This window comes from Macrobrachium nipponense, chromosome 40, assembly GCF_015104395.2.
Source record: "Macrobrachium nipponense isolate FS-2020 chromosome 40, ASM1510439v2, whole genome shotgun sequence".
NCBI classification, from domain to species: domain Eukaryota; kingdom Metazoa; phylum Arthropoda; class Malacostraca; order Decapoda; family Palaemonidae; genus Macrobrachium; species Macrobrachium nipponense.
In genome coordinates, this window is record NC_061101.1 from 20,134,538 (window position 1) to 20,157,553 (window position 23,016).

Consider the following 23,016-nt stretch of genomic DNA (forward strand, 5'->3'; position numbering starts at 1 on the left):
ATGTGAGTGCACATGAGATTACTCCTTGGTCTTTTTATGGTAAAAAACAAGGAAAAATACCTGCATACGTGGTTGTTTCTTGCTCTGAATCAGAAAATGAAGACGATCCTGAGCCTTTAAATGACGAAGACGGCAATGCAATTATTACAGTAGGCCATTTGCAAAGAAGTAATGAGAAAACACCTATCAATAAAGGTGTATCTTGGCCTCTTGTTGGAAGAGGCTCATCCTTGAAGGTTAGAAGAAAGATCTTATTAGAGTCTGAGAGTGACAGTGATAATGATAATAATGATAAAACTTTTGAACGAATAATTGAAATAGATGATAGGCAAAGTACATTCTAATAATTCTAATGAAGGCCAGGTGCATAGCCATTGGGATGAACATGCAGTTCATGTGATAACAGGCAAAGGTAGGGTTCGTATTGCAAGGCCTGAAACATGGGCTGAAAATATAAGTAAAAGAAAAAGGAACCTTGGCCAGGACTATGTATCTAAAAAGACAAAATAATTAGCTCCAGCAAAGACAATAGGACCACCTTATAACTGTCGTGAGAAATGTTTTCAGAAATTAGGTCATGAGGCAGTGCAAATTATCTTTGATTCTTACTGGTCCATTGGTGATTATAATGTCATGACCAGTTACATACAAGGCCATGTTGAGCGCATTCCAGTTGGAAAAAGGAGAAAGGGATCTGGCTGTAAGAAGTCATGGAGTACTAAGTATTTTGTAACATACAACCATAGTAAGATGTATGTTTGTAAAACAGCTTTCATAGACTAAGTAACAGTAGGGTCTCAATTGCTTTGCAAAAAATTTCAGATGGAGGCACCCCAGTTTGTGATAAGAGGGTTAAGAAAGGTGACCACAAAAGTATCAGTGGAATAGTTCTTGAGTGTGTGCATGAACACATTCAGTCTTTGCCAATGGTTACAAGCCACTATACAAGAGCTAAGAGCCAAACACGCCAATACTTAAGAGTCTCACTTTTCAGTTAAAGAACTCTATAGAATGTAGTATACAGATTGGATGGTTATCTTACATCCAGATGTTGAGAAAGTTAAACTGAAATACTACTATAAGATACTTTCCCTTAACTACAATTTTGGTTTTCAGCCTGTAAAAGTAGACCTTTGCAATCTATGTGAAAAACTTAAGATTTGCATCAAAGATGGCACACAAAATGGCAAAGATATCAGTATGTATGAAATGGAATTAAATGAACATATGCAGAAGAAGAACAACGCTCTTGTCATGAATGCTGCAAAAGAGGACACAGATGACAATTGGCTCTGTATTTGCATGGACCTCCAGCAGACTATGCCATGCCCTCGGTTGGCAGTAAGGCTGTGTACTACAAGCGCAAAATGTGGCTTTACAATTTTTGTATGCATAACTTAAAATCTGCAGAATCCTATATGTTTGTCCGGGGAGAAAATGTAGCTGCACAAGGTTCCAATGAAATAGCCAGTTGCTTGCATAAATGGTTAGAGCTGTATGTGCTCAGCAAACCAAATCCACCTAAAAACTTGAAGATATTTGCAGATAACTGTGGTGGACAGAACAAAAATATTTTAATGATGTTCGCTGCCATGCAAGAGGTACATGCTGGCAATTTTGAACGAATAGAGTTCATCTACCTTGTTTCTAGCCATTCATACATGGCATGTGACCCGTTTCATTTGGGTTAACCGAAAAGAATATACGAAGACATGATAGCACCTTAAGCCCAGCCCTTTACTGCAATATCATTGCCAATTCATGGACCCCTCCATTTCCAGTCTACCACATGCAGAGGTCAGATTTTCTGGATTATGGTACCTTTATGAGTACTAAGAATGTTGTGAAAAGGGCTGCAGCTAATAAATTTAGCAAGTCTGCAGTCAATACCGACAAGGGTACATTTTGAAGGATGGTTATGATGTGCCTGATAATGAAGGAACAAAGGTGAGTGCACTTCCAGGAAAAAGGTCTGTGAAATCTTCTGACCTTAGCAAGCTACATTTGCTTCAAAAATATTCACAAGAGCAAAATCTGCAGATAAACAAGTTAAAGGACCTACGCTCTCTGCTTGAGTACATGAGTTCAGCAGAGAAAGAGTGGTTGAGTTGAGAAAGCATGGTTGATAGATTTACTTCAGCGTCAAGAATCACAGCCAACCCATGCTGCTGATGAGGAACCTTTTCATGAAGATGAGATTGATGATTCAGTCTATGACAACATCCATGACAGGTAAGAAGCTTAGTGGTTTTACAATATGATTATTACCGTTGTATATGCTAATATAAAAATACTGTACTCTTATTTTTTAAAAACTATATAGAAAATTGCGGTGTTGCTGTTGCATTCAAGCTATTCTCTTTTGTCAACAGGTATGAAGATGTTTTGTACTATGACAGAACTTTGTCCCACGAACCTGATCAGCAACAGGATCTGTAGCCTGCCTACCATCCTTATGAATAAGGTCAACTATTTTTCTGCTTCTGGTGAGTGTTTATAATCCCTTCCAAACAGTATACCTTACTGGATTTTAAAAATCTATTAGCCTATCATTACTGTACCCATTATTGGATAGTCAGTTTTTTTTCTTTTTTCTTTTTTTTGCATAATTGTAATAAAAAAAAATGGTGCTAGTAAATCATGCATCCTACCATGCTTTTAGGAGTACAGTATGCTTTTACCCATTTTCTTTTTTTTTTAGGGATGCAGTTATGTGATGGCACCATGTAGGCCTACTACGAATGATGACCTAAAGATGGTGTCATAAGAGCTACATAACTGAAAAATTTTTACAGAACACCATTCTTATACAATAAAGTTTTCTAATTTTCTTTTTTTATTTCTTCCTATCATTATATAATTCTGCTAGTTTTTAATGATTTAAATTTCTAAGAAGGTTAATATAATGTTGAAGAAAAAAATGACATCATACCATTGATAATTATCACTCATATTGTCATTCCAATGTTGACAAAATTATTATTGTACTTTTCTCAGACTTCGGTTTTTTGCAGTTATGGTGTTGTTTGACGTACAGTTTGGATAGATAATATTTACACACACATATGTATAAACAAGCATGCTTTTAGATTCATTTTGAAAAAAGAATAATGGTCAATTGCCAAAATAAATTAGCGGCAAGGAAATTCATAACGTAAACAATGCTAAACTTCAATCACGTTTTTCTCCAATTTCTGTTTTGTGCAGATAGACGGTTGTTCGAGTGGTGGCCTCATTGTTATATAAAGGTTTAATATAATTGATTGTTATGTTGATGACCACTATCTTGTTTAGTATATTTGTATAGTAGGGCAACTTGTTGAGGGCTTTGAGCAGTGTCTTAAGTCTGCTAAGATTTAGACTTAAAACGTGTTTGATTTAGCTTAAAATTGTCTAAGGCTGGAGTCCACCATGGGACAGGGGATTTATTTGGGTGTGGCCGTTGTTTTTAGGTATGCTTTTATCAGCAGCATTTATTATGAAATCCGTGAAGAATTCACATATTATATTGTGGTCTTGGTTATGCGGAAATGGTGGTATATTTCTGGTATGTAGATTGTAAATGTCCCAATCCACTTTTTGGATATTATATTTTACAGGTGGCAATATTAAATTATTATTCAAATAATCAAGGACTATGGGGAAGTGGTTGGTAACGAGTCATCCAGGACATTCCACTCAAGTCTTTCAGCTAAGACGACTGAGCACAGCGAGATATCTACTGAAGAGGTTAAGTGGGTATTGGAGAAGTAAGTTGGCACATCACTTCATTTAGGCAGCATAGGTCGTGCTCCAATACGTTATTTCTTATGTTTGTTCCTGTGCGTCAGCAAGGTGACTTATCCTAAACGGGACTATGAGCGTTAAAATCTCCTACTATAAGTAGGGGTTCATGCAGATTACCAATTAATGCAGGTAGATCACTGAAATTCAAGCTAGAATTTGGTGGTTGTATAAGTTACAATAGTGCTCATATTTTTGTCCGGCATATATAATTTCATAGCTGTTATCTATGATAAAGATGATATGTTTAAAAGTTCATAGGTGATACTACTATGAACATATGTTTGCTGTCCCTAGTTTTCCACCATCAGTTGATGAATACAAGCAATTTTTGTACTGTCAAATGTTTGTCGGGTTAGATCCTATGAGTTGTAGCCATATACATATTGGGTTGTGGTCCCATATGATTCTTTGTAATTCACCCAGACGTAGTCGGGTTAGGAGGCCATTTATATTCCATTGAATAATTTTATATTTCATTATTAGGAGGAATTAGTATTAAATTCTGTAAATCGATTGCCGATTTTACTTTGTCTTGAAGTTTATATGCATTTGAATTTATTTGTGGTTTTTTAATTGTTGTATTTGTATGTTGGTTATTAGATTCAGCAGTTGCTTATTTTTCATAATTGAATATTAATAAGTCTATTTTTTCATTTAATAAAGGGATTTTGACAAAGGAAAATCTATTTCTGGGTGAAGACCTATGTCGCCCAGTGAAATGTTCCTATAGCACTCATTTCTAGGTATAAATAAATGCTAAATATACCAGAGAAAAAAGCCATATGGAATGCCAGAGTTACTACCTCTGGATCGATCAACCTCATGGGGTGTCGGTATAGCATCAGGGGCGAGTGGAAGCCACTATCACAGATACTTTGTCAATTAGATCTCTCCTCTCTCAAAATCCCCCGCCAGAGAGGTGCCATTACAACGGCTACCTTCCGCTCGTCACTACTACCTCTGCCAAGAACACTCATTCCTGAAATACGACACCAAGCTTGGGCCAGCTAAAGGGTAGGGAAAGGAAAAGAGAGGGATGGGTTCACTGGGCGACACAGGTCTTCACCCAGAAAATAAATTTTTCCTTTGTCAAAATACCTTTTCTGGGATTGACCTGTGTCGCCCAGTGAAATAGTAAGAGAATTGGCCATACAAGCTTGGTAAATTGAGAGTAAAACAAAATATTTTATATGAAAGGAAAAATAAACTTTTCTTTCTTACAATCATTGTTTTAATGATCCAAGTTCAGGTAACAAAATACAAGGAGTAAATAACGTATAAAATATATGACCAAGTTCATACCATCACCAGGAAAATCAGCAACAGGTAATGAATATAATAACACATGAAATAATGAACTATAACAAAGCACAGGAGTGGGTTGATAAGCATCCAGTCCGTAACAAAAAGGCAAAAATGGAGTGAATACAAGCGAGGCAGGTAGGTGAGAGGGAGTACCAAAAGGTAATTAATAGCAAAATCAATGATAATAATATACATGTACATTACAAAATACATAATTAGGCTGTATCAGGGGAGACAATGTTCCCTGCAGCCACTGCAGAATATTTAAGGGCCTCTAGAGATTTTAGATAGTGGTGTTTAAATACTGTCGGAGATTTTCAACCTGTATACTTTTTGGGATCATCGAAGTTCATATGATGAAAATAATTAACTGAGGTACCCACTGCTCGGATATCACGGACTGAGGAACTGAATCCGGATTAACTTGTTTAATAAAATAAAGAATTTGTTGTCTGATGGGCCTTCAAGGAAATGGTTCCACCATTCTCTCTAATAAAAAGAGGACCTGAAGACCCATTAGAAGTTCTGTCAAGATAATTTATTTTTTATTGTAATAACTGAACATAATGATGGGTCCTGTGGAAGAGGGACAATCTTCCACGGAGACCATCTGTTCTGAGGGTCTTCATTCTTTGCCAAGAATTTCAGATCCGGAGAAAGCAGAAACTCCTGACGGGAGGAAATCAACATGATTTGGTTCTCTAGAGAGAGCCGACAGTTCAGATATTCTAGCACCTGAGAAGGGTTATATATGAGCATGATTCATTATCGGTATCTGAAGCTAACTTGAGTATGTCATTTAAAAACCAGGAGACCGTATGAGGCCGGTTTACTGGTCTCAGACAAGCACATGCTCTAGGGATAGACGGGAAGTACGAATCTGTTAAATCAATAGTAAAGCAGACTGAAATATCTTCCTCAAGGCGGATTTAGTAGTAGTAATGGTACTAGCAAGCTAGGCCTTTTTCGAAAACAGTTCTAAAAAATGAAATTGCCAGATTCGTAGTCATTGTCTGAACCAGGGTGACCAGACGCCCGTATTTGACGGAATTGTCCCATATTAATGACATTTGTCCCTGTCCCGTATCGACCCTCCCTCCCCAGGATGCCTTTTGTCCCGTATTTTCAATATTTGACAAAAAAAAATTACAATATACTAGTGAAAATACGGGGTAAAGGCGGGCCGCCCCAAAATTGGCAACAGTGCAGTGGGCCAAGAACGAACAAATCTGTCCTTGGTATTTGATTTTTTAAACATAAGGCAGCATGTCCGACAAAAAGTGCAACAAAAAAGTGAAGAGAAAATATGTACTTTTAGACCAGAGTGGCAAAATTACAGTGATTTCAAGCAATGGCTCGTCCCCCAAAACAACAACAAAAGCGGAGCATATACTGCAAAATATGCTCGAAGAATTTTAGCATTACGCACGGTGTACTGAGGGATGTGCGACAGCATGGATCAACAGCAGCACAAATCAAATAAAAAAACATGCAGCCTCAGCTGCAGCAGTGTTGGGAATAAGATCATTATTCCCAGCAAAAAATTCTAGAGCCAGAAAAAAGTATGGTATATATATATATATATATATATATATATATATATATATATATATATATATATCTATATATATATCTATATATATCTATATATATTGTGTTCTTTCGATTTTAACCCAAGATGTTGTAATGGCTAGTTTTGATGTAACCTCTCTTTTCACAAATATCCCATTAAAAGAAACAACTGACATTATTCTTAATAATATATGTGAAAAACCACATAACAACTTTTGGACTTAGTAAAATAGATTTGCGAAAATTATTACAATTGGCTACAAACTGATGGCATTTTTACTTTTGATGGTAAATTATATAATCAAATAGATGGTGTTGCTATGGGAAATTCCCTTGGACCTGTATATGCAGATTGTTTCATGGGTTATTGTGAAAGGATTTGGATGTCTGAATGCCCTGTTGCTTTCAAACCCTTGTATTATCGTAGGTACGTGGATGACACTTTCCTTTGGGTGTTTAAGGGAACCGTTCCACTGTGTTTAGGGAACGTCACACGGATTTTATTTTTAGAATATTTTTAATTCTCGTCATCCTAATATTTCTTTTACTTGTGAGACAGAAACAGGATAATATGTTGTCATTTTTAGATGTTCAGGTACAGCAGAAACTATGAGGTAAATTTCAGACTTCCGTTTATAGGAAAAGTACTTTACTGGCTTGGGATTGAATTATCTTAGTTTTTTTCACCAAAGTTGTTTAAACTTAATTCAATACGTACTATGATAAATAGAGCTTACAATGTCTGTTATGATTTTAATTTATTTCATCAAGACATGGTCTTCCTCCAGAATTATTTCTCCGAAAATTCTTATCCCGTATTTGTCTTTTACAAAGTTTTGAAAAATTTTCTACATGAGAAATTTTGTCCCAGACCAGTGTACAGTACTGCTAGTAAAGATGTAAAGTATATTAAATTGCCTTTCCTTGGTCATAGTAGCTACTTGTACGAAAAAGTTACAAGAAATACTTAAGCATAGTTTTCCTCAAGTTAGTTTCAGATTTGTTTTTACTAACCCTTTTACTGTAGGATCACTTTTGAGGGAGAAGCCTGCTCTTCCTGTGGACCTTAATTCGAGTGTCGTTTACTTGTTTACCTGTTCGCAGTGTGGTCTGCGTAACGTGGGATCCAGTTCCCGCTGGCTTAGACACAGAATTTTGGAACACAGAGGTCTTTCCGTTAGAACTAGGTTTCCTCTTTCTAAACCACCATTTTTCTGCCATAAGGGATCACAGTTTAGCACAGGACCATCCTTTCACTCACCTAGATTTTAGAGTACTGTCCTTTTTTGCTCAAATAGACTGGACCTTTTAATTTCAGAGTCACTGTTTATTAAGAAAATGAAACCGAATTGAACAACAACTCGTCCGGTATTCAACTAGCTATCATATAGTTTCATAGTAGGTACACAAAAGGGGGTCGTTAGCTATTTTATTTTTGAGTGTAGTTTGTTTACCTTTCATGTTATTTTTATTTTTATCTCTGTTTTTGTATGATTTGCGCTTTTTTAGTTTTTTCGTAATTTTTAATTTTTAGTTTGTATGTGATGTTCGTTTATTTTATGTTTTTACTGAAGCTTTTAATCAGACAATTAATTTTAATGTAATTTCTAGTGATTTCTCATCCTTGTCATTTTTTCAGCCTGAAGATGATTTTGGTTTTAAAACCTCGAAAGCTCGTAATATTAAAGAATGTTTTCTTCCTAGTCTTGGCCACTATTATTCATCATCAAGCTATATATATATATATATATATATTATATATAGATATATATATATATATATATATATATATATATATATATCATCTATATATATCTATATCTATATATATATCTATATATCTATCTATATCACTATCTATATATCTATATATATCTATATCTATATCTTATATAAATCTATATATCATATCTATATATATCTATATCTATATATATCTATATATATCTATAGATCTATATCTATAATATATATATCTATTTATCTATATCTATATATATATATATCTTATATATATATATCTATATAGTCTATATATATATATATCTATATATATATATATCTATATATATTATATATAGATATATATATATATATATAGATATATATATATATATATATATATATATATTGTCCAACTACCTCTCCAATTTAGGTGTCCCTTATTTCAATTTTCAAATCTGGTCACCCTGGTCTGAACATCTAATTCTTTTAGAAAGATGCTAACTTCCTCAATGCCGAATCATACTGCCGGAGTGTCGATTCTCTTTTGTCTGATTCCACGAACAATGTGTTTAGCGGATCAATATTAGCATCTTTCTGTGCCGCAAACTCATGAAGTCCATAAAGTTATGGTTGGGATCCGTCCGGGACAGAGTTTCAACTCTAGTAGAAGAGGAAAACCATTGCTCTTCGGCCAGTTGGGTGCTACCAGTGCTATCCGCCCTTTGAAAGATCTGAGTTTGTGTAGAACTTTCATAAGAGGTTTATTGGCGGAATAGGTAAATTTTCTGCCAATTGTTCCAAGTCTATGGACATCGCATCTGTGGCGTGAGCCAGAGGATCCAAATTGGGAGCCACATAACATGGAAGTTTGTGGTTGGACTCCGTGCGAACAGGTCTACCTAAAGGCCGGTATTTGTAGGCAAATCCCTGTAAGATTGATAGAGGTGGTGACAACCCCACGGGGAAGCGAGACGGTTAGCTTGCGGAACTTGTCGCACTGAATGTATGAGTTGAGAAGGGGACAAGTCCAGAATCACTCTTTGTTTGTCCGTGTCCTTCTTTGGCACGGTGAACTGACTTTCTTTATTGCCTTCTTTTGAAGTCTTTGGCATAGTCTAGAAGGTCTGTCGTTGGAATTTGGTGGAATCAGACTGGTGGAGGAGGCCCTTTTTTTTATTTTTTTATCCATCTACCACCCCAGACCTTTTGATGCGATACTGTGGGCCCACGGACTGAAGGTCCAATGGTCCCGGAAGAGGTACAGTCTCCCGCCTACCTGGAAAGGCTCAAAGATTGGATGAGGTCTTACTTCCTCTGCCTCCTCTGGAACCTCTGCCTCTGGAGGGAGCTCTGGAACCAGCTCTGTGCCAGTAAGCACCTCTTGCTCTGCTTCCCCTTGCATGTCGGTTATACGTAGCCTCGAAACGCCCCCTTGCGCTTCAAACGAAGCATTGAAGGCAGGGGACGTCACGAAAGTAGCCGAACTCGAGGACTGTTGAGTTGGCTGACTCTGCAGCAACACCAATTGTTGTTGTGGTCGTGCCTTAAGAGGTCGAAGGTTGACCAATCTGGGGAGACGTGAACTGCCTGAATCACCGTCTGTGTCTGAGGGGCCTGGAAAGGGCTGATACTTCCTGACCCTCTTCCTACCTTATTTGAGCTGTGGTCTGGAGGTCTCATAGAAATTCCTTTTGGAGGGAAGACCCCAGCGGACACGAAGGTTCTGATTAGCCCTAGCAGCCTCACTGATGATGCTGTTAACTATGTCTTCAGGAAAGAGATTAGGTCCCCAGATTGCTGCTTTAATGAGCTTATTAGGCTCAGTCTCAGGAACATCGGCAAGGACATGCTTCTGCACAGTTCCGCCTAGCAACCACAAAGTCATAAAGGTCACACTGAAAAGTCTGCTAAAGTGACTTTGTTAGAACCCAGAATAGAGGTTCCTCAGAGTAGACAGAAGCGTCAACTCCCATGTAGTAATAGAGTTGATCGACCTACTCCAGTCTACACCTGGACTCAAACTCTGCCTTTACCATGGCATCTGGGATTCTGGGTAGTCGTTCATTAAAATGAGTGGAAGCAAATTCCGATCAAGTTTCCCCACTGTGAACGTTTCTGGAGCACCCACCCAGCACTCCCAGATCTCCGGGAAAGAGCAGAGGTAGGCTTTGTCTCTCGAAGCTGATGGCATCAGCTTCTCCTCCATTCTGGCCTGCAGAGTTAACTCCCGCGATCTTAAGACGTGCAAGGGGTCGGGATGTTATCCCCACCACGAACAAGGTGTAGCAACCCTTGTGGGGTGTCAGTCTGGTGTTGACGCACTCCCATTCTGAAAGGGTCGGAGGGGGCGGACCATGCCGACTGTGCCGGGTCCCTAGGATAAATTACAGTTTCCTTTAGGACCCTGTCTACCATGACTAATGCCTCCTCAGCTAACTGAGCGAAGCCTGGGCAGGGAACTGGAGGTCCGCCAGGAAGAACTCGTAATCTTTCACAGGACGGGTTTCCAGAAGCCTTCAATCGTCAGCATGCCATCCGACAAGGGAGCATGCAGAACAACCGCCATGGGTCGCTGTCCTAGAATGGCAGAAAGCTAGAAGCGTCTGGCACAATGAAGGACTGCTGTGTGCCTCCGGACTGCATAAGTCCGCCAGCAAACTCTCCTGGGCTTGTAGTCTCTGAGCCAGAGACAGGATGGACTGACCCGATGTCTCCAAGCCCTAAGTGAGCTAAGGAAGACATCGACTGAAACCTCGAGTCCACGATATTGCCCATCTTCTCCATTAGAAGATTAGCGAAGGCATTAGGATCGAAGCTGGACTCCGTAGGTCTGGCTTTAGATACCTAGCTCTCGGCCCCTTAGCGGGGGAGTAGCTTTAGCCGAGGAAGCCTAGGCGTGGGAGCCAATGACGAACCTAGGCGGAGCGGCCTGCACAAGGAGGTCTTGTAAGAGAGGACAAAATTCATATCCTCCAGTGGCGGAACGTGCCTTATTTTCAAATATATATGTAAGTATATCCATATATAGAGAACATTACCAAGGTGAGGATGGTACCTACCAATCATCAGTCACATACTCAAGGAGTAGCAAACTTCACAGCCGTCCAGGTGCCAGACCAAGTGGTTATCGACCTCCACAGCACAACTGGCATGAGATCGACAGACCTCATGACCACACGGTTGTTGAGGACGGCTGTGCAACCCAACTCTTGACAGCGTACCATCTGTAGGTTAAAATTGGTACAAGGGTATCGTCAAATAGTTCCGCTGGAGTAAATTTCAGCGGTATGTTTACACTTAGACAGGTTCTACTAAAACCCACTAAAGGTAAACATCAACTATTATAATTTTACATAACGTAAAAGCTCTGATTGTTTCCGCCTGGTCCCGAATCCATAATCTCGGTATCGCAATAGCTATGACCGGTGGAGTTGGCCTGATACGAACAGAACAGGGAAACAAGGTAAAACCTAAGCCTGAGTCTGATCACACCAGAGTAGGATAGCAATTCCAAGTCAATTGGAAACGCATTGCCTAAGCCCAGTTCCGCCCCCACCGAAGTGAGGAAAGCAGCGAAAACAACAGAGAAATACGGAAAACAGAGCGGCGGGAACAGTGGTACGTATAACTCTGGCGTTTAACATTCTGGCGCATGTGATGGTAAACCACACCTCACCGGAATAAACACAGGCCCGGAGACATACCAACATAGACTACATAATCTTCTAATCCTTAACCTCCTCCGACTAATCCCCCGGAAACAGAGCTCGACGCTCCAGCTGCTGTTCACCAGTAGATTACTTGGTCAGCAAGCTAACGAAGCACCGCCCGGAACGAGTCCAGAACGGAAGGAAGAGCCTGGAGGAGAAAGGTAAACTAGTAATCGCCTGGCAACAGCAACCGGTCAGGTGATTACCACCCTCCGAGAAGCTGTGAAGTAGCCTACAACTAAAGGGGCAGAAAACGGCAGGCCAACTGCCACCCTAAAGGAGGTAATGGCCAAGGCTATACTTTACAAAATTTATTGATAAGGAATTATTGGAAGTACTGACGAATAAAGGCAAGCCCATCTACAAGCTAGCCTAACCCTCCAAAATCGGATACACTGATCTGGTCAGGTAGGCTAGGATAGCGCCTACTAGTACGTCACGAAAGAGGACACTCTAGAGCCTAACCTAACCCTCCAAAATCGAACATACCGACCTGGTCAGGTAAGACAGGCCTAGCATCTACATTTAACGTAACAAGAGAGGAACTCTCTAGTGATGGATCACCCTCCAAAACCAATATGTCGGTCTGTCAGTTAAGCAAGGACTAGTACCAACTATGGGGTAGCGAGTAGCATACTCAAAAAACATAGCCTACCCTCCAAAACCTAGGCCTCGATCTGGTCAGGGTAGGCTAGGGTTGGTAATATTCGTGTATGACTTTCCAAACTAACCTCATCAAAAAGAAAATAGCATATCAATAAAATATAATAATAAGAAAACTACAAATAATACCACATACACAACATGCATGAGCACAGCGAATGGATGAGGGCTTTCCTTTAACCTCCGAAATAAATGCGTAGTACTAAGCTAGCTAGCCTTAGACTACCTCAACACACTACTCACGCATGAAAGTAGATTTGAAAAATAAAACAGCCTCTTGTGAGGAAACTAAATCGCTCATGAAGGACGGATGACTAACGAGGGAAACCCTCTAAATAAGGCCAAAAAATAATAATGGCTCCAAACAGTGATACACAAGCTTATCGGTACACATCAGGAGCGAAATGGTAAAATTTTCACTGTGATGTGCAATAGTGGTGAAAATAAGGTATGCATCAAAATAAAAAGTTGAGATGACTGAGTAAACGCGGTACTTGATGTAAACATGGCGGCTCCCATGCAAACACCTCAACTAATAAACTTCTCAAATAAGGGCAAACTGTTGCCTAACCGTGTTCAAAGTCAACAAATAATATACTCACTTAGATGAAGATGCTTCTTGAAGATCAGAAGACATTATAATAAAAAAATAGCAAAATAAAAAAACACAAGCGAAAACTAAAAGCGGTTCATGTTGTCAGTGCTATGAAAGGAATGGAAGAGGGTTCTTGGCAGAGTAGTAGTGACGAGCGGAAGGTAGCCGTTGTAACGGCACTTCTCTGGCGGGGGATTTTGAGAGAGGAGAGATCTAATTGGCAAAGTATCTGTGATAGTGGCTTCCCATTCGCCCTTGATGCTATACAGACACCCCATGAGGGTGATCGATTCAGAGGTAGAACTCTGGCATTTCATATGGCTTTTTTCTCTGTATATTTAGCATTTATTTATACCTAGAAATGAGTGCTATAGGAACATTTCACTGGGCGACACAGGTCAATCCCAGAAATTTCCTTTTTATATACTGTGCCCTGTCTTGGTGGTTGGGTTTAGTTGGTTATATGTACTTACGAAGCACCATTACAACCACAAGATGAAGCATTTTTTGGTGTTCTTAATTATTGGTTCAGAAGTATTTGATCTAGCTTTAGAAATTTCTGTTTTTGTAATTCTATTGGTCCTTTTCTGTAGTGATAAGGACTGTCGGTTTGAGGGGTTATTTGTTTTGTTGATGTTTATGGAATATTTGAGTCTTGTGGATGGTTGAGGAGGGATAGTTATATTTTTGTTCAGTTTAATGGTATAAATTTCATTAGTATTAGTATTTGATGGGAATTGTAAAGAATGATCAATTGATTCTTTACTGTCCAGATGTTGGCTGTCTGACTGGGATTGAGGGTAATAGTGTTTTTCCACTTGTGATGAGATTAGTACAATATCTTTTTTTTAAATGTTTTCTCCTGTATTTGGAGTTTCTTTGGATTGATTGTAATTTTCAATATTCACTTTTTTTCCCTTAGGTGGGATTCATTCTGGTACTCTTTTCATTTCTTTTTTGAAAATAACTTGTTTATTTTTATCTTTCCTACTTGGAATTGAGTAGACTTCTAATCATGTATATATTGTATTTTAACTTAAGGAGTTAAGTATCAATTGTTTTGAGGGTAGTCCTTCCTCAATGTTGGGTAAAATAACTTATTTTAGTTACCTTAATGCCATTTATTTCTTTTATATCTAAAAAGGTGGTGGACTGTTTTTTCATGGTTACCTGAGGTAACCATTCATTTTCTTTTAATATATCAGCATTCCATTCTTGTGTTGGACATATGTTGAATAGTTTGTTTTCTAGTACATATTGCTGTTGATATTTTATTTTCAGCTTTAAGTACTAGAAATCTCACCAGATATCTGGTCCAAAAAAATTATCAAAATGCACCAGTGTTGGATTGAGAGGATAATTTCTATTTCTTTTTGGACCTTGCCTATTGGGATATCTGTGTATCAGATTTGTTTCCTCTCTGTAACATACGGTTCCAATGTTATTATGATTGAATCTTCTGTTAAGTTTATACTTTTTGGTAGAATTTCTAAGGGCCCTGCCGGTGTTTTAGGATCATATAATTTATTTGGAACTGGATGTTCCTTTGAACTGACAGGGAAATTCAGGGATAAATTTACAGTGATCATCAACTATGCCAAATTTTGTCCATCAAGAGAAAGAAAAGAAAAATAATAACACATTTTGAAAATATATCACTGGCTTTTCGTGAAGTTAAATCTTCCGCTAATGGCACCAGTGAGAAATGACTCCCAATGTCTGCCATCCCTACCCAATACCCCAAAAAAGGGTTGGCATAACATGATTAGTATGGCCCAAGAGTATTATGAAAATACAATTATCCCCATCCTAACCATGTCATGGGCAAACTGGACAGAATGCTGAGAGTTCTATTGCTAGAACCAGGCCCCCCTGGAATCCATGGTCCAGCTCCTTAGAATAGTTCCGCTTGGAAAACCAGGTCCGAACATTGTCAGGTAGATGATGGATCTACCCCATTTCCCACTATTTAGCTTCGGATTTAACTTCACTCCAAGTTATGTTATGTTTTCTTATTTATTAGATATTGAAACTTTGACAAAAGTGGAAAAATTCACAGATGTTAACCCAAATATATATAATGTCATATGGACCCTTGGGTTCAAACCTGGGAAGAAATTCCTGAGGTTTGGAGCCCCTCACTGCATCAAGGTGGTCCCAAAATGAGGGGGCCATGAAAAAGAATGGAGTAGCCTCTTGAAGAACTTGAACCACCTAAGGATCTGCCCACTGCAACTCCATTCCTCCCAAAATGCAGTCTGGCACCGCAACAGGAGCACGAAGGAAGGAGCAGGGTCTCACTTTTCTCCCTCAGAAGGGCTGTTGCATAGGGAGGAAAAAAACCTTAGGCAGGAGCAGCAAAAATCGCCTGGGGGACGCTTAGTTAACTAAGCTAGCAAGTCAGGCATTGATTTTTTCTGTAAGGCAGACAGAACCTCCTTCACAGTCTTGAGGGCACAAATGCAACTTACTGATGTTGAACCCAAGATTGAGGGCTTTACTTCTGAGTAACTGTCGCACCTTTAGTAGCAAAGGGGATACCAAAGCTCTCACTGGGGATCCACATGGTGAAAAGCTAGGCTAATTCATTCCAACCACCCATAGGCACACAAAAAAAAAAATGCCAAACCAGTCTGAAAGAGGTCCTCTGCAAGCACTGGGCAGTCCTCAATCTTCCTGGCTACTGCACCTACTGTCCAGTCTAGGATACTGAATATCTCCAATACCTTAAAAATATTCCTCACGACATGATCCTGCTCAGGCAGGAGAAGAAAACCTTGGCTGAAAAAAAGGAAGCACAAGGAGTTACGTCAGCCAAGCCAAAGAAGTCTCCCTGGGAGGAGGCAGATACCCTCCTAAGAAAGGAGCCTCCCTGGTGAATAAAAGCAATACTCTTCTTCAGCAGTAATATGGAGGAAAAGAGAAAGAAGTTTTGTCATGATCCCTCTTGACTGATAAACCATTCCCCTACCTCACGCAGTGATCTCCTCAAGGAAGAAGAGAGCACTAATTTGAGAAGGCAAGGATCAGAAGGAAGTTTCTTCATGAGGAAAGTAGATTACTGAAAGAATTTTCAGGACTAAATCAAAGTCATTGAATCTAGTAACTGATTATGCACACCACAAGTTGGCGCAAGTGGCTTGCACTCCAGTCCACTTAATATGTGGAACGTTCACAACTGCATGACACCAGGAAAACACTTCTGTACAGCAGGGCCATGTGAACCTTCTCTATCATGTTCCAGAGCACTGCTGAAGCAAGAGCCAGTAGTCAATACTCAACTCACAAGAATGTTTCCTCCTAAACCCCACCACAGCCAAACATTTACACCACTCTCTCCTTACAAAGTTCCAACCCCTACCCTTTTCAGTTGTCTTCCTAAGGTATGGTGTAACATTTTGAAATTACTTTATTTACCAGTGGTTTGTAAATAACATATGCCCAGTAATCAAATTGTGAATGCAAAAGATTTTGTTTGTTTGTATGGTGCTTTTACGATGCATGGAACCAGTGGTTATTCAGCAACAGATTTATGTGACTTCCAACGATGTCGAGAGTGAACTTCTATTCACCAGAAATAAACACTCTCTCACACCTCAATGGAATGCCCGAGAATCGAACTGTGGCCACCAAGGTGTATGCCAACACCATACCAACCATGCCACTTCTGTCTCATGGGATGGCATTACATTCACAAACTACTTGTAAGGCAATTACTAACCAGCAACTTGCACGTACCCTAATTTCGGTAAACAAATCATAAGTGCAAAAGTTTTGGCATAAAAGGATTGTGTAACATTTGAGAATCATTTTTAAGACAAAACTATTCCAGGGCAACTGCAAGTAGCCGGCCTGTTGATAACCTGAATCCAAGTAAAAAAAAAAAAAATATACTAATAATAAAAAAAGAGATGACTCATCCTGCTCGAAGGCTATGAAATACGTGTTTTTGTGGTTGTGTAATAGTACCTAAATCCAGTGATATAACTGGAAAATAAGAACAAGCTTTGTAAGCAAATTGATGTGTAGTCAAGCGCGGCAGAAAACAGATTGAGGCGGTTAGCTATTGTTTGTTCCTAATACTGATATTAGGGGGTGGCACAATACAGTGCACCCATTTAACACGAGGAGAAAAAAGTAATCAAAGCATTCAACAGTGAATTAGAATTTTGGGTGCTGTATGTGGAAAACTATAGCTATATAATTAATTACTGGGTAAGTCACTTACACAAAATTTCCATTTTTTCATGGCAACCACATGTTACATTGATGATCAATAAAGATATGTTCCTATTTTTTTCTCTCAGTTTAACATGTTTTTCTACTAAAAATTATCAAGATTCACTTCATGACTACCATCAATACATGAATATCATCATGTATTCTTTAATCATTTTTAATCAGTAAAATTATGATGAGACTAGACAGTCATTTTCCAAAAATTTAAAACTAGCAATTGGCTAATCTGGTATATAATAAAAATTTAAAATTTTCTTAACGATTTGCTTATACAAAAAAAATTATCATCTGTACATTGTGTGAGGCATATACGCAAGTAAAATTATACTTAAAACACTAATCATATAAATCCCGTTACTTAAAAGATACCTGATATTCCCATTACTTGAAAGATACCTGATACTACTATGTTTCCCCCAAAAGATGGGTTGTCATGTGAGCTAATTTATATGAATGATTTGGGCATGCCCACCCCTGCCTTATGGGGCATGCTGGGAATGCCAAAAGATCACAAATGAGGCCCAAAGGCAACCATAATGAAAGAAAACCATAATATAATGCCCGTTTACTGTACAGATCCTCTACAAACTACGGATCAGTCACCAGTGTAAAAAAAAAAATAAAAAATAAAAATTACTAAACAGCCTAATTTTTACAATTTACTCCTGCAGAACTAGACACAATTATTGGTGTAATGTATTAAGTCCAATAGTTGCAGTTTTAACAAAGGAATGTCAACAAAAGAGGGAAAATTTCTGACCTGCTGTGATAACAATGATGGTTGCAGTTGTAACTGTGGTTGTTGTGTTACAACAGTTACATGTTTGGCAGGGGATGCCAAACCCTGATATGCTGCAGCAGGTGGTGGGACACAATGGATGGCACCAGCTTGTGGGCTGGAAAGGTGCTGCTTCTCCTCTATGACTGCCACTATATCCACGACCACTACGATTTCCTTGATACAAACCATACTGGAAAAAATAAGTTATTTCATTTTACTTTCTAAGCAACTATTTCATTCAGTCCAGCTCAGACAATTTATCAACAACCTGTGTGTTCGTGCAAGAGGTACCTGCTTGGAGAAGCACATGTGTATCATATAGAAGACCAAGTTTGCTAAAATGCAAAATTTCTAAGACAATTTGTATTTTTCATAGCTACAAACCTGAGGTCTTAACAATAGGATAATTTTTAGCACCTAACTAGATCTGGTTAAAACGCAGATGAAAGCAAGGAATCTTGTGATATCTGGCAACACATGCGTATATCGGGTGAAGAGTGGTCAAAGACCATGCACCTACGCCACCGCGTCAGTCTTTCCCAACTCAGGATGTCTTAACAAACAAAGGAGGGTCTAGGGGTGGGCAGTATAATGTTAGACCTCAGGTTTGTAGCTATGAAAAATACAAATTCTCATAGAAAATTTGTTATTTGTTCATACGTGAACAAACCTTTGGTCTTAACGATAGGATAGACTCATACTTGGAGGGAGGTACAAGAAATCCTAAACCGTCTGGGGACCTACCCACCAGTCCAGCTCCAGAAGAAATGACTTCTGGAGAGGGACTGAAGCCCGTTGAGAAGCTAGATAAATTGATATCTAACGACTCAGACCCTGAGTGACGTACAATGATATATGGGAGAATCATTGTATAGGGAACCAAAGATAAACTTTGACTGTTCAATAGCAAACCAATATACCTGGGTCTGTTACCACTCCCAACACCTCCTTGCCAAGGAGTGGAGCATATGCTACCGAATAGAGGGTTTGATATTTGTATATTAAGCGACCACACTATCAGTATGACTACCTTACTCACCTGTATCAGACCAGTCCAGCGAATGACGAGTCTATTCCTTAACTATTCCTTAACCCGCCCGAAGGAAGAAGGAAAGGAAAAAGGTACCACAGAAAGAGGGAGACCAGCCAACTCACTCATTCTCTCATCCCACACAATCATCTTAGGTAAGATAAAAAAAAGTGCCCTGTTAAGGGGAAACTATGATTTACAAAACCTGTTGGGCAGCCACCACAGGACCCAGGGAAAACGTGTCCGTAGATCTGTGGGCAACATCCTTAAGATAGAAAGAAATGAATGTGGACTGGTGTAACTATGTGCCAGCGCTCAGCACTCTTATGTACAGCTAAGTTCTTTTTGAAAGCCAGAGAGGGACCAATACCCCTACCGTCATGCGCTCTAGCCTGCACAGACATGGTGGCGGAATCATCAAGAGCCAAGTATGTATATCTGATGGCTTCCCGTATCCAAGAAGAGATTGTATTCTTAGACACCTCTTTCTTTGTACGGCCTGTGCTAACAAAGAGTCTGCGGCAGCCTGGTCTAAGGTGCAGAGTCCTTTTAAGATAGCAACGCAGGGCCTAGACAGGGCACAACAAAAGCTCTTGGGCATCACCATCCACAAAGTCATTCAGTGATGGAATGGAAAATTAAGTGAACCTGTCATTGTGCAAAGAGGGATTTTGGGTCTTGGCCACGAATTCCAGGGCAAATTTGAAGGACACCGACCCCAAACCCAACCCTATTTGTTTGTTTGTTGTATGGTGCTTTTACGTTGCAATGGAACCAGTGGTTATTCAGCAATGGGACCAATGGCTTTATGTGACTTCCGAACCACGTCGAATTGAACTTCTGTCACCAGAAATACACATCTCTCGCTCCTCAATGGAATGACCGAGAATCGAACCCGTGACCACCAAGGTTGCAAGTGGAGAAAAACCCAGTTTACAACACCAATCACAGTAGATAGCCCATTTGCCTTGGTATACCGTGGAGGTTGACTTCTGAGACTGCTGGACATATGCCCTGCTGTTCTCTGAGAAAAGCCTCTTGCTTGAAGGAGATACTTGATAGCCTCCAACCATGAAGAGAATGGGCCTCTACTGACTGGTGGAACATTTCTGCATGCAGCTGACACAGGAGATACTGCCAAGGGGGAATTTCCCTCGGAACCTATGACAACGATGACAGCAGATCTGGAAACCATTCCGCCTGAGGCCACAGAGGGCCTACCAAAGTCATCCTGAGACCATGTGGACTCATCAGCCTGTTCATAACTTGAAGGATCAAACAAAACGGAGGGAAGGGATACACTTCCAGGTTGTCCCAGGGATGTAGGAATGTGTCCACGCTAACGCTAAAGGATCTGGAACCACTGAAAAGAATATCTCCAGCTTCCTGTTTGAACCGAGTCACAAAAAGGTCCAGCAAGGGTCTCCCCCAAAACTTGAAAGAGTTTGTCTGCTACCACTTGATGAAAGGACCACTCTGTGCCTAGGATCTGATCTCGACGACCGTGTTTTGTCTGCGACCACACTTCCGTTTGCCTGGGATATACCTGGCTGAGAGCTCTACCGATTGCTGACTGCCACTGGTGAACCTGACGGTCAAGGCGTGAAGTTGACGAGATACCAGGCCTTCCTGCTTGTTCATAATAGGCGACCACCGTGGCGTTGTCCAAGAGAACGACAGAATGATTCTACCTTCTCCCGAAACTCCTTCAGACCCAGGAAGGCTGCCTTCAACTCCACAAAGTTGATATGTTGCTGTTTGTCCTCCAAACTCGAAACGCCTGATGCAATGAGGCCGCCACCCCACCTGCGAGGGAGGCGTCTGAGAACAGAAGGAAGTCTGGTGGAAGAGACCGCAGATGGAAACCCTTTGAAAAATTTCAGTCGTCCAACTACCAACGAAGGTCTTCTCTCACTTCCAGAGACAGAGAACTTTTAACAAGGGTGAGTCTCCCGCCAGAGACCAGAATTCCCGTCTCCATTGCAGAGACTGAAGATGAAGATACCCACGAGGGACCAGCTTCTCCAGGGAAGACAAAACTCCCAGAAGAACCTGCCACTGATGAGCTGACTGATGTGGTTCCGACAGGAATTCATGCGCCACCAATCTCTGATCTGACAGAAAAACTCTTGCAACTGTTGTATCGATGACCATGCCCAGGTAGAGGATCCTTTGACTGGGTATGAAGTTTGACTTTTCCTGGTTGACTACGATGCCCAGATTCCGGTCAGAACTGAAGTAGACGATTCCCTGTCCTGCAGCAGCTTTTCGCTGGAAACTGCTAAGACCAACCAATCATCGAGGTACCTCAGCAAACGGATCCCCTAAGCATGGGCCTAACTTGACACAAGAGAGAAGACCCTTGTGAACACTTGAGGGGCTGTTGTCAGTCCGAAGCATAGGACTTTGACCTCAAAGACCTTGTCCCCGAGAGAGAAGCGAAGGAACTTCCTGGACGTTCGGATGAATAGGGATCTAGAAGTATGCGTCCCTTAAGTCTATCAACAGCATGAAGTTGCCTTCCCTCACAGCTGCCAACAATGAACCGTGTCTTCCTGATGAAGTGATTCAAGGTGGATAAGTCGATCACAGGTCTCCAACCTCCCAAGGCCTTGGGCACCAAGAAGATGTGACTGTAAAACCCCGGAGACAGACACACCACTTCCTCTATTGCACTCTTGTCCAGCATCTTCTGCACTTCCTCCAGATTCAGAGAATCTGGAGGATAGCCTTCCTAACCTGCGGCTTGTCCAACAGACGAGAAGAGAAGTCAAATGGCAGTAGGTACCCCACACGAAGGACATTTACCACCCACTTCTCCGCTCCATAACTCTGCCACTTGCCCATACCAGACAGGCACCCCCCCACCAATGGCACAGGAGAGGGAGAGACCTATCCTATCGACGGCCCCCTTTACCTTTGCCCCTTGGGCCCCTTCTTGGCTTAAAGGAACAAGAGCGAAAGGGACGTTGGTCCTCTGATCTAGGCTGAGACGAACAGGGAGGCCTGCCGAAACCCAACTCTTTGACGGCCTACCAGGTGAAGATCTTCTTGACAGGGGAGGAGAGCCGGATGTCTCCGAGGATGAGACTCCAACTTAGACATGGCCTGGTGCACCAGTCTCTCTTTGGTGTCAGCCCAGCACCGGTCTATTGCATCTTCCAGCTCAGTCCCGAGGAAACAAAAAATTGGGGACTCCAACAGATTCCTATTTCTCAATGCCAGCAAGGACTCCATGTCAACTGATTCTTCATCCTAGATAAAGCCACGTCTCTTCTAATCAGGAGAAGGTTAGCCCATAAATTAACACTGAGGTGAGCCCACATACAAAAAGCCTTGCCTCCAGACTGCAACAGACTGGCAAGTGAGGATGCGCTCACCAACCCTTCTGGGGACTTGTCAGAAGTTATCTTGGCAATGACCCATGACCAGAAGTCCAGCCAAGAAACCGTCTGGAACACGGAGGCTGCAGTTAGATCCACGGTGATGGCATCCAGTGGAGACAAGGACGGGAGCCACCGACCTCATCTGCGTCTTCCAAATCGCCACCATCTTGGATGCCTCCGACTCTGGAATAAATGAGAATGATGAAAGCCTCCCCCTTCCCTTG

The 23,016-nt window shown here is 40.6% G+C and overlaps 2 protein-coding genes across 6 annotated transcripts in view; both read left to right on the forward strand.

The window, feature by feature from the left end:
- LOC135211973 (homeodomain-interacting protein kinase 2-like) overlaps window positions 1–23,016 on the forward strand; it is a 223,871-nt gene that overhangs the window by 82,783 nt on the left and 118,072 nt on the right. The window lies entirely within an intron of this gene.
- Window positions 322–1,593, forward strand: LOC135211782 (uncharacterized). Its single transcript, XM_064244994.1, has 3 exons — window positions 322–412; window positions 521–725; window positions 770–1,593. Exons 1-3 carry the CDS (start codon window positions 322–324, stop codon window positions 996–998), a joined length of 525 nt encoding a protein of 174 aa, XP_064101064.1. The 3' UTR covers window positions 999–1,593.